Source organism: Citrus clementina, unplaced genomic scaffold, assembly GCF_000493195.1.
Source record: "Citrus clementina cultivar Clemenules unplaced genomic scaffold, Citrus_clementina_v1.0 scaffold_5, whole genome shotgun sequence".
Classification (NCBI taxonomy): Eukaryota; Viridiplantae; Streptophyta; class Magnoliopsida; order Sapindales; family Rutaceae; genus Citrus; species Citrus x clementina.
Genome location: NW_006262201.1, coordinates 28,728,279 through 28,741,151, shown reverse-complemented (window position 1 = coordinate 28,741,151; position 12,873 = coordinate 28,728,279). Strand labels below are relative to the sequence as shown.

Here is a 12,873-nt window from a genome sequence, read left to right as displayed (position 1 = left end):
TTAAAAGCAAAAATATTATGTTATGCTACTCCAAATTTGCCGGTCAGTTGAAAAGAAACTCAGTGAGCTCTGATTGATTTAGGCTCTCTCTAACATGACGGAGCTTCTCTAGTATCTGCCTCTCTGCTCTGCATGCACTTATTTGATGGGTCGTTTTATCTCTCTTCATCTTTTATTTTATTTTCTTTTCAGATCTCTTTACATCGATTCTATTGATTCCGTTAATGTTGTTCGATCTTGCAATCTGATGGCTTTACGACCAGACCCTTTTGTTTTCTTAAGCGCCTGTTTAATGTTGAACTTAAATTCATGTGTTCTGTGAAATCCATTTCTGTTTTTTTGATTTTTTTTAATAAGTAAATGCTCATTTTGTTTCATAATTTAGATGCCGATACCCTTTTGATAGTTATGCTTAAACTTGATGCAGAAATTGAGGAACACTGTGAATAGGCAACTTTCAGTAGAAATGGGGCAGTCTGATGCTGTTGAATATGTTAATATCAATGACCAACCATCTTCTCCTAGAGTCCATGGCGCTAAAAAAGTATCAATCTTGCCACTTATTTTCCTTATATTCTATGAGGTTTCTGGGGGGCCGTTTGGTGTTGAGGATAGTGTAAAGGCAGCTGGTCCTCTTTTAGCACTTCTTGGTTTCTTGGTGTTTCCGATTATATGGAGTGTCCCTGAAGCTTTAATTACTGCCGAGATGGGTACCGTGTTTCCTGAAAATTGTGGTTTTGTGGTTTGGGTTTCATCTGCCTTAGGCCCATATTGGGGTTTTCAGCAAGTTTGGATGAAATGGCTAAGTGGGGTTATTGATAATGCTTTATACCCAGTTCTGTTTCTTGACTACTTGAAGTCTGGTATCCCTGCTTTGGGCGATGGGTTACCTAGAGCCTTTGCGGCGTTAGCTTTGACTTTTGTTCTCACTTTCATGAACTATAGGGGTCTAACCATTGTGGGATGGGCTGCTGTTCTTTTAGGGATTTTCTCATTCCTTCCTTTTGTGGTTATGGGACTTGTGTCCCTTCCCAAGTTAGAGCCTTCGAGATGGCTTGTAGTAAATTTAGGTGAAGTGGACTGGAATTTGTATTTGAACACCCTGTTTTGGAATCTCCAACTACTGGGACTCAATAAGTACACTAGCTGGAGAGGTGGATAACCCAAAGAAGACTCTTCCAAAGGCTTTGTTTTATGCTTTGATCTTGGTCGTTTTTGGATATTTCTTTCTCCTTCTAGTTGGAACTGGAGCTATTCCATTAGATCGCGACTTGTGGACCGATGGTTACTTTTCAGATATCGCTAAAGTGCTTGGAGGAGTTTGGTTGAGATGGTGCATCCAGGGGGCTGCAGCAATGTCCAATATGGGCATGTTTGTGGCTGAGATGAGCAGCGACTCTTTCCAACTTTTGGGGATGGCTGAGCGTGGAATGCTACCTGAGTTTTTTGCTAAGAGGTCTTGTTATGGGACTCCTTTGATTGGAATCATATTCTCAGCATCTGGTGTGGTTTTGCTATCATGGCTGAGCTTTTGAGATATTGTAGCTGCAGAGAACTTCCTGTACTGTTTTGGAATGATTATGGAGTTCATAGCATTTGTATGGTTAAGGATGCAATATCCTGCTGCATCTCGTCCCTACAAGATACCCAGTGTCACTGTTGGAGCCATTATCATGTGTATTCCTCCAACCATATTGATTTGTGTTGTGTTGTGTTGTGTTGGCTCTTTCTTCTTTAAAAGTTGCAGTTTTAAGCGTTGGTGCTGTGGTGATTGGTCTCGTAAGGCAGCCTTGTCTCAAGTATGCTGAGAAGAAGAGATTGATGAAGTTCTCCACTAGTGCTGAGCTTTCAGATCTTCATGGCCGTGAGCAGGAGAGTGTTGATTCATTACCAGAGTAACAATCTTGGCTACAATGGGAGAGGTCAAGATCCAACTACAAGGGTTCTTAGCAGTCACTATTTAAACCTTGCGTCAGGATGTCAACTGCAGATAATTAAGTAGGTGCAACAAGTAAACCCATGATCTCTTATTTATAATTGTGGATGCTAGTAATAAGTGGCCAAAAGCTGCTTATCATTTGTTGTTTTGGAGTGATTATAGATGATAGTGTTAATTTAACATGTAGAAATATGCAAACATTAGTAGCTTAGAGTACCATATTAGTTAGATCTCAGTAGATTGTAGCACTATCTCATGGTGTGCAACTATGTATTTCAAGTTGGGGAATTGTGGATCTAGCAATTGTTGCCACCTGCAGATTCCTGTTAGAACCAGCAGCGTAAAGATATTCTACAGTGATTCTAATATTCTTTTATCTAAAGATAGTTCATCCAGACAATGATTCATACTTGATAAGTCAATATATCTTCTGCAACAAACTCTCATATATAAAATCCTTTTGGAGTCTAGAGCATTTATCATAAGGTTAGAACATAGCTTTCATATTGTGCTGGTTATTGTGAAATTTCAAAAAAGAGATGGAGAAATAGTTTTCTTCTTAAGTTTTTGCCAAATGTATTGATAAGGTTAGGAGTTGGTATACATACAGCTGTTGTATGCATAAAGCATGCTGTGTGATAGTAGATCAATATGAATGGTTATTTGTGACTTTATTATGACAGTCAAACGGCTATATTTATAGCAAGATATCTAAACAATTTTTTGTATTACTAGAATGTTTGACAGTAAATGGAAGTCAAAAGGGAATCAGGGCTTGCATCATTTTCACTTCTTAGAGCACTAGCGTACAGTAACTATTTGCAAGTTTACAGTAACTATTTGCAAGTTTAAGGCTGCAATCAATGAGCAGATCAAGTGGCTTCAGTCTATCGTATGTTGCTGTCTCTTTGAAATTCTTTTTTTTATATCATTTTATCTTCTTTTTGTCTTTATATCAGTTGAGTTATTACTTGTCTTTCTGGATTTGTGTTATAGTGGGGAATTCAACGTGCTCTATGTACCGCACCATGTATGCATATAATGCTTAGGACAATTTTGCTCTCAGCAACCCTGCCTAGCAATTGCTTTGTCACTACTTTGATTGCATCAAGCGATGAATAATGTCGTAATCAGAATTTTCAAGGGGGAATTTGGCAATATTGGCCCCTTTAGAGTTTGAAAAACCAAAGAACGGAGGCTCCTTATATTGTACGGTACCATGGTATGCTCCGTATGCCTTTCTTCATGAGAAAGTGGCAGATTCTCATCCAATTTAATTTCTTTTTATTTTGGGCCAAAATAAGAAAATTTTCTACTCACAAGCTATACTCTATTCTTGATGAACATTAGGCGGCAGTTCAAAGCATGGATCCTCAAAATCAATTACGTCGATGGTATTTGGGTGTGTTCAACATTTTTATTAATAATTTAGTAGTTCCTAAAGAAATTCTTCTATCAACAAAAATAATTTGTCCAAAAATAATTTTTCTACTCAACGGCCATCAGTGATTCTTGATGAACATTAGCTTGTAGTTCAAAATATGGATCCTCAAATCAAAATGGTAAAATTTTTTCATGAGTGATTTTTTAACTAAATAGGTGATATTAGATTTCATTTATTGTGTCGATAGTATGTGGTGTAATTGATATATAGGGAACAATTGTAGCAATTGTAGCAGTGCCCGAACAGAACACAAAATATAGTCAACTATAAAAAATAAAAGTCAATTTTGTATTTATTTTTTTATTTTATTCTATATTACTTGAATTTTATAAATTAGTAGGTTTGTTGTAACCAATCTTATTTATCCCTTTGAAATAACTAATAAGGTCCAGTTATGTTGCAACAGTAGTTCGGTACTACTGTTGCATCTTGTTAATGCAACTGTACAACTATAGATCTAATGACTGAAAACAACAGTGCTACTGTACCACAGTTACAATATAGTTTTGGCCTAACTAATAATACTTTGTCACCGAATAGAACAGTACAAACAAACACGTAGCGTCAGCCGTGAATTACAACCGCACAACCGCCACATACATAAAACAGTACAAAGCGGTGCGGTTAAAGCAAGCGTTTATGTAGTGATTTAAACTGATGCTTTCTTGCAGGTTTTTCTATTCAAAAGCTTCTGGGCCGTCCCATTGGGCTTTTGAATTTGGTCAACATGCTCTGTTCAAACTTATAATTCTCCACTTTTACCTTACCCGACAATACAATCCAAGTACCTGGCAGCCACACTGCATACTTCCACTATCATCTTCTCCTTTCAAACTTATGATTTTCTTTTTTCTTTTTTTCTTTTTTTCTTTTCTGGAAAGAGCCGGCTTTCCTTGATTTTCGCTTTTTGCCAAAATTATTCACGCCTTTTCATTTTTCTCGATCACACTTTTTTTTTTCCACTTCCATGAGCTGAGCCGTCGTCGCTTTTTGAAAGAAACAGTATGGAAGCTATCAAGAAACAGGCAATCAAGCTCCGAGAACAAGTCGCCAAGCAGCAGCAAGTCCGTTTCTTTTCTTTTTTCAAAATTATATTTAGACTTTTAATTAGTAAAATTTCTCGATTTTATTTATTTTTCATTAGTTTTTTATGGTTTGCACAGGCAATATTGAAGCATCTGCTCCATCTTGGCATTTTTCATTAGTTTTTTATAGTTCTTGTGTACAATATTTTTGTATTCAAATATTGTAGCGAGAAAGTTGGCTGAAGATTGTTGCAAGTATGGAGCAGAGAATCAAAGTGACAATTCGTGCGTTGCAAGAGCTGCTCTTCAATTTGGCACTTCACATGATTTGATGGAAAATGAGAGGGAAACTTTGCTGGGGATTCTTCGTGATCAGGTTAGTTCATCCCTAAATAGAAAATAATTCAAATATAGAAAATTATATGTAATATTATTATCGAAACTATTATCTTCTCATGAGGAAACTTAGTTTTATGATATTGAATAAAAGAATCCATTTTAAAGTTACAACTCTGAAATATTTAATGTTTTATATTAAAATCATTGCTAGTGACATCCATGACTTAATAATTTTATTGGTTCAAATGTTGAAGAGACCTTGTGACTTCTTACATCACTAGCAAAGACTAGCGTGTGACAAGTTATTGGCCATGAGTTCTCTCAATTGACTCCAAGCATTTTCGATAAAGACACTTGCATCTATGGTAAAATCAAATCCATGAGACTGAAGGATGCATGTCGATGTCTTACAGGCCTAATTTAGATATTTGCATAGGTTTATTTCTATTTTAACCTTAAATACAGAAGAGAAGAACACTAACCTAATACCAATCATCCTAAGACCCAAAATTGCATTAATTATCCTTATATATATTCTTAAAGTAGGCCCAAATTCCATGATTATGTTGGAGGAACTTTTTAATTGAGGTTTCGCTCTTTCTTTTCATTTTTCTAACTATGTTACAGGTTTTTGGACATGTAGGTATCTGAGCCACTACGGGCGTTAATCAACGGAGCACCTTTGGAAGATGCTCGACACCTGACTCATCGTTATGACAAACTTCGACATGAAGTTGAAGCCCAGGTAAGCTTTGAGGTAACATATGCATGTATAAGGCAAGATGAGAATTATATTAGATTTATATTGAATATTTTCACCAGGCAGCTGAAGTATTTAGGCACCAATCAAAGATTAGGGAATCTGATATATCAGCAGAGAGTGCTGTGAAGCTTCGAAATGCAGAAGTAAGATTGACCGAGCTTAAATCTACAATAATGGCTCTTGGTAGAGAAGCGACAGCTGCCATGCTGTCAGTTGAATCACAGCAGCAACAGATGACATATCAAAGAGTTTATGCTATGGTATATATGTTAATACTTTCTTGTGTGTGCCTATGCATGTGTTGACATTCTGCCTCTTATCTTCATGTTATTGTCAACTTTTATTACTATCATACTGATTTCTGTTGTCTTGTAATAACATGATGCATGTCCAGCAAAAGTCAAGTCACATGTTATTTTTTATTTAAGCCAAAGTAGCATTTGTCCTTTTTCCGGCCACTTCATGATTGCATGTTGATCCAAGTGTCATTTGTTTGAGCTGCTACTTTGGCTTAATTAAAAGACTACACGTGGTTTGTCTTTCGTTGGATGCATCATATTTTAACACTCTTATGCATATTCCAATCAAGTCTCGTAGAAGCTAAAATCTTCATACCCAAAGTTGATCGACATAGCTTTTAAATAAATTAAAATATGCAAATGCTAAAATATAGGAAATATTAACATTGTAATTAGAAACTTTTTAATATGTCCTCTATTTTAATGCTTGCATAATTTATTGAATAATTTTTCAATGCTTTTAACATTTCAATAGCAGAAACTGACATGTCTATAGAAAACAATTCACAAATTAAACTTAATTTTTTATGCAAGATGGCCTGTTATTATTCTATTATGATTTTATTTGAATTTTAATAGCTGATTTAGCTGTTGCTTGGAAGTCAAACAGTTGCTTGCTTAGTTTTACTGCAACCCAAATAAATCAGGGGAGTGATCAAATCTCATCCTGCAAATGTAATATGTTTACATCCCTTGATCAATACAAGGACAAGCACTTTGGTTTGAGAGGCTTTCTTCTGCTTCTAAAAGCCTATCTTTCCAACAATGTTGAATTAAGTCAACACTTGTTCGAAATGTTACAATAACGAAATAACGAATGGTAGTTCTAAACAATATGATTGGGGTTTGTTATGTCTTAAATTGTGCTTCTTGTCAAGATTTATGTCAAGTGTATTTCTTTCTTTGCTTTCTCCTTCAACTAGTGGTTTTATTGTTGTTTTCCTGGTCTCGGGCCTTTGCAGGTAGATGCTGAGAAAACATAGCATCAACACATTATTGCTATTTTAGAGAAGTTGTATGCGGAGGTTTGGGACTATGCATTTTAACTTGCTTGTCTGCATCTATCTATTTCTTGGAGCGTTCTCTTCTTGTTTACTGCTGATAATATTGCATTTATCATTTTCGTCTCACTTACGCAAAAGAATAATTGTGACTTTTTATTCTCTTCCAACCCTTGCTACTTGAATTAGATGATCCTAGAGGAATAATCAAATGAGTCCTCCTCGCAACATGTGACTTTGGAAATGGATGTAAATGCCTCATGTGTCTATCAGAATACTGATTCAAACGGAGCTGATTTGCAAACGCATATTAATCAGAATGACGTCTACTTTATAGGGAAAGTAAGGCTTCTGCTCTCTTGCATAGGTGAAAGTCCCTCTATTGCCCTCCTCCTGAAAAATCTTAAGAAATAAGATGCGCACAAAATTGAATGCTGTCTTTTAAGATTTATTTTTTTAATTTTTTTCAAAAGAAATTTGTTGTATTTTACCATGAAAGTTGTTAATTTACTGAATTACAAACTTATCAATTAATTTGATGTTGCACAGCCTTTTGCTTAACATATTGCATTCTTATTTTAATTTTGGAGCAATAAAATTTTTTTCTACCATCACTACCATCTGGTCAAGTATTTGTTTGCACAACATCTACGGAAGTAGTGATTAGTCTTGAAAGTGGAAGATGTCTATCTGTATCCTTTCATCCCAGATAAATTGTCATATGATCGTAGGACAAATTGTAATTATTTTTTAAAATTTATTAGTTAACACCTTGAAAATTCTTTTCCCCCAAATAAAATTGCTCTACAAGTGTCCAACTGTGGTGCTAAGGAAGTCATTCTTAGGAAACTTTGTTTAGGAGAACAGGACTTTTAAGCATGAGGTTTAGCAAACACTAATGAATTAAAAAAGAGATAGTTGTTGGATGAGTTAGATCGAATGCATGAGCTAGAAGTATCATGTGTCTCTACTATCAATATCTCAGCAACATCAAAGCTGAGTTAGGCGTGCCAAAGAAAGACAAACCACTGAAAGTTGTGTAGCCACTCATGATGTAGCAGGTGATGTAAAGTCTTGATATTGCTTATAGATACAAGACTGATAGCTCAGCATCCCTCTTTTTGAGATTTTCTCTTAATTTAGATGGGCCTTTTTATGATTATGTCTGAATTATGATACTCCTTACTTGGTTTACCTAGAAAAACTATGTTTATATGGATGTGACTTGGGGGCAATCTATGTATTTGATGATAAATCTGGCCGAGAAAGCTTATATTGCTAGGCAGAGGAAATTGACTGACCATAAGCTCTCATGTTAAATCCATCACTCAAAAGATGTCGGACACTTGTAATCCTCATTATCTATGACTTTCTTGTGCATAGGCCATGTTTTGTGGAGAGCAGTCAAAATTTCAAATTTAAAATCTGATCCATAATTTAAATAACTACATAAAGTTATACAGAACTTATTAGACTTTGATAGCTCTTAGTAACCCAATCGTCATGATATCGTATAGTACATATTAATGTCGTAGTAAAAATGGAATTTTGTTTCTAATATATCTTTGTTGGCCATGATCATAGTGGTTACAATGAACGTTACTGCTACTGTTGCTGCTTTTGTTATGCTTTTTTAAAGTTTTATTTATCCCATTATCTTGCAGGTTATACATCCATTTGATGCTCAAGCAAATGGAGAGCTAAGTCTTTCAATTGATGATTATGTTGTGGTTCGCCAGGTACTTTCCCCTCTAAATAACAACACATAGATTTTTCTACTATGCTATTAACTTATCCTTCTAACTTATGATATGTGGAATTTAGAACTAATGCTTATACTTATTTGATGTTCAAAGCACATGGCATTTTGTTCTTAAAATTTTGATTGAAAAGCAATGAGTTAACAAATGATGGTTGGTTTTCTTTCTTCCTACCATATATTCCCTTTTACATTGAAGTGCAAATCAGAATATAGTAGGGTTGCTAGCTCAGTTCTAAACCACCCAGTTTACCCTTATAGACGTGTGAATTTATATCTTGTTATGCTTCCATAGTTATGCTGTTATTTCAGTGATCACAACTAATTCACTCCTCCTACGTAAAAGAATTAGTTTTCCCCTTAGGTCTTTGAACGGTCAACTTTTGTTTAATTCACTGTTTTAGTTATAACTTCTCAAGGTGGCTCCTACTGGATGGTCGGACGGTGAATGCAAGGGCCAAGCTGGTTGGTTTCCCTCGGCATACGTAGAAAGACAAGAAAAAGCCCCAGCTAGCAAGATATCAGAAGCAAACTCACCCGAATGTGATGCGACTTCTTAATGAACTCTTGCCAAGTATCTATATGTTCTTTTTCTTGTATTATATTGCTATTTTAGCTTATAGAACGATTGCAACAATTGATAAGTGGTTTGATTTCCTCTCTTTATGAAATCTTACTAAGCTCCAAGTAATATGTGCGATCATATGCATTTTAATATTTGTATTTATCTCTAAGTTGAGGAGAATATCTGTAGTAACAACTGTGTTTCCAAATTGCCTTAAAAAAAAAATACACATCATGTTTAGCAACAAATTTTTATTGTTATTTCTTCCCATATTTAATTTACTTTCTCCCTGACTTGAATGTTATATTAGTAGCTTGATCAGAAAGTAACTCAAATCAATCAAACTACCTTGATTCAAGAGATTGAATTTAGAATTTCTCTTTGTGAAACTTTCCAATCATAATGTTATGAAATCTGTGCGCATGAACTTGTTAATTTCTAGTTGCATTTGGAGTATGTATGATATAATCTGAATCAGTTGTATAATGTTCTTCATCTTCCACTTGAAGGTAATAAACTTCTAACTAATGAAATTTTCTAGTCTTAAAATTATGAAATATGTGGGATTGACTTAGAAATTTTTGGTAACATGTCGAGAATGTATGGTATAATTTGAATTCATTAGCATAATCTTCATCTTCATTGATTTGTAAATTATGAAACTAATATATAAAAAACTAATGTTAAATCCTAATTATCTTTAGTTCTTAAAATTGTCGAGGAGATATGAAATTCTGGTGGGTGGATTTGAGAGTTTTAGCTTTGAGAATATTGCTTCATCTCTACTTTGATGTTGTTGTGCCCCTTGTTGTGGCTGAGGCATTAATCTTCCTGAATTTTTTGTCAAGCTTCAACTTTATTATATATATATACCTTTCTTGATAAAATGTCTGGGTCCATCGCTGGATTTGGTGTTAATGTTGCTAGTGAAGAAGATGATGATAGCACCATAATCATTATTTTTTAAAGTAAAATAGGCGATCAACTGCATCTAGGTGTTTCATTTCTTGTGTATGATTATAAAACTATTCTGAATATAGTTTCTAAATGAATGTTATAGAGTGGCTGCTTTTAACATTGGAGATGGTTCTCTTAAATAAAGTTTGCTGCACAGTATAGGGAAGTATAAGTTATGGTGGATAGATATGGGTTTGGAAGTGTAGAGACAAATGTGAAGTGCTTGGAAGTTGGAAGCTATGTAACGCTAAATACTACTACAATTTTAATAAAAAATAAAAATAAATTTATTTCCTAAGCAAACTTGATTAGAACTTAAAGAATCGTAATTAAACTACTAATTAATTTTAATGACAAAATCTTGTTGGAATAAGATTGTCTACAACAAAATAGTAACATGAAGTTATCCACATTTCAACAAAGTAAAACCATTTACGTCGCCAATAAGAATTTACATATAAAACAATAACAATTCCGAATATCACAACTACGTACGATGTTGTAAATGTGATAAAGAAACTGTCTATGTCAATTAAATTATCATCTCGTTCATTGCCAATTGAAGCCTCCGACATAGTTGCTGGTGATCTACAAATTGGCAATGGCAATCCACAAAGAAAAGTATTTCCCTCATAGCTACTCTCGTTAAATGTTGCAAATTGTGCAGTCCATTCTGGAATTTCGCCTGATAAGTTATTGTATGCCACACTGAAAACCTCCAATGTCTTTAACTCCACAAGTTGATGAGGCATTTTCCCATTCAATTTATTGTAGGAGAGATCCAAACTTTCGATTTGCTTCAAGTTTGAAAATGTTGATGGGATCAATCCTGTCAAGTTGTTGTGTGATAGATTCAATGTTTGAATCCTTGTCAAATTTCCAATTTGAGGGGGAATATGACCGATTAGCTTGTTGCAAGAAAGATCAAGTCCTGATAGGAGGCTAAGCACTTTTCCTTGGTAAATGTACGCAATGTTCTTTGTTGTGAACTCAAAATTTTCACGGATTTGCTTTTCTACATCTCCGTCAGGGCCGTCGATGGAAAAAGATATTTCAAATTGCTCATCAAGACTAGAACTATTGCTGTAACTGTCATGAAGTGTGGTGTTATCAAAGCAAGGAGGAATAGGACCGTGAAGATTATTATTAGAAAGATCTAACAATTGTAGTTGGTTCAATTCGCACAATTGAACTGGCACTTTACCTTCAAGATTATTGTGACCTAAGATAAGGTGACTTAACTGAGAAAGCCCATCAACCCAATCCGGAATGCTGCCATTCAAGCGGTTATAGCTAAGATCTAATGTCACAAGGGAAGAGCAATTAAAGAATGTACCTCTTTTTAGTTGTCCATGTAACATATTTTTTGAAAGATGAACTTGTTTGATATTGAGAGGATGGAAACAAGATGGTAGACTTCCAGATATGTTGTTGTCTGAAATGTCCAAAATCTGAAGCAAATCCAGCTGACAAAACTCCACTGGAATAGGGCCTTCAAGATGATTATTGGGCATTATAATATATTGTAACCTTGTGAGATTACCCAACCATCGTGGAATCTTACCCGAAAGACTATTATTGTTAAGATACAATCCTTCTAGTGAGGAGCATTTAGACAAACTTTGTGGGATCTCACCTACGAAGCGATTGCCCTCCAATAGTAACCATTTCAAGTTTGTCAAGTTAAAATTTCTAGAGAACATGTGACCTTGTAGGTTGTTGTTTGATAATGCAAGAGAATTCAAGTTGACGCAACCGACGGCCAAGTACTCGGGGATTTCACCAGTCAAGTGATTGTTGGATAAGTCCAGAATTTGGAGGAATTTCATATTACCAAATGAAGAGGGAATGCTACCATGCAAGGCATTCGTGGAAATGTTAAAAGAAAATAAACTTGGTAAAATATCTCCAATTTCTACTGGCATATGGCCTTGGAAGTTGTTGTTGGAGACATCCAAGAATCTTAACCGCCTGTGTGGATGAATTGGCAATCGAAAAGGTCCTCCAATAGAATCATTGATGAGAAAAAGAGTTTCTAATTTTGCGTTGTTTTCCAGCAACCAAGTTGGAAATTCTCCATTCATCTTTATGTGTGAGAGATCAACAAACTCCAGGTCATGTTGATGGTAAAGGAATTTGGGGAATATGAAACCGTCTCCGTAACTGGAAGACAACAAGAGTCTATTTAATTGGAAGTTTGGGGCGGTCAAAGAATGTGACTGAGTTATTTCTGCATTTAGTTCGTTGTTGTCAGCATAAAAAATCTTGAGTCTTGAATGATTGAAAAGTGGTTCAAGTGAAATTGGGATCTGGAAGTGATTGTCTGAAAGTATCAGCATTTCAATGGATGTCAAATGAACGAGGGGAGATGAGGAGATGCTTCCAGTAAGTTGATTGAAAGAAACATCTAATATTCGGAGGGATGTCATATTTGCCAAGCACCAAGGCAAGCTACCTCTTAAATCATTATCAGCCATGCGCAATTCTTGCAGATGCACCAGCGAACAGAGGCCTGAAAATTTATTAAATTCATCAATTATTAATACAATATAAAGATTAATGAATGAGTATTGTTCTTTTATAATAAGTGATTGGTTTGTGTAATTAAATATTGAATTGAAAATTAATATTATAGATTAAGAAGGGAGGGTGGGAGCATCTGATTAACCTTGATCAAGAATCCTGCTGCTGTTAGTGCCAAGAATAGAACCTGACAGTGATAAGTACTTAAGAGAAGGCATCGATTCACCGATGATTTGAAGAAAGCTGGTGTTGAGTGCAA

At 35.1% G+C, this 12,873-nt stretch overlaps 1 protein-coding gene, 1 long non-coding RNA gene and 1 pseudogene across 2 annotated transcripts; 2 read left to right on the top strand and 1 right to left on the bottom strand.

Moving 5' to 3' along the window:
- On the top strand, positions 1-4,114 carry LOC18041152 (annotated as a pseudogene).
- An 858-nt stretch (positions 4,115-4,972) lies between these two features.
- Positions 4,973-8,965, top strand: LOC18040687. Its single transcript, XR_002905213.1, has 6 exons — positions 4,973-5,183; positions 5,375-5,492; positions 5,570-5,770; positions 6,772-6,834; positions 7,000-7,152; positions 8,475-8,965. It is a non-coding gene; the product is annotated as an uncharacterized LOC18040687 (long non-coding RNA).
- Positions 8,966-10,431: 1,466 nt separating this feature from the next.
- On the bottom strand, positions 10,432-12,867 carry LOC112097725 (LRR receptor-like serine/threonine-protein kinase GSO1). The gene is made up of 2 exons (XM_024183109.1): positions 12,760-12,867; positions 10,432-12,603 (listed from the first exon to the last, which is right to left on the bottom strand). Exons 1-2 carry the CDS (start codon positions 12,830-12,832, stop codon positions 10,439-10,441), a joined length of 2,238 nt encoding a protein of 745 aa, XP_024038877.1. The 5' UTR covers positions 12,833-12,867; the 3' UTR covers positions 10,432-10,438.
- Between the last annotated feature and the right edge of the window lie 6 nt (positions 12,868-12,873).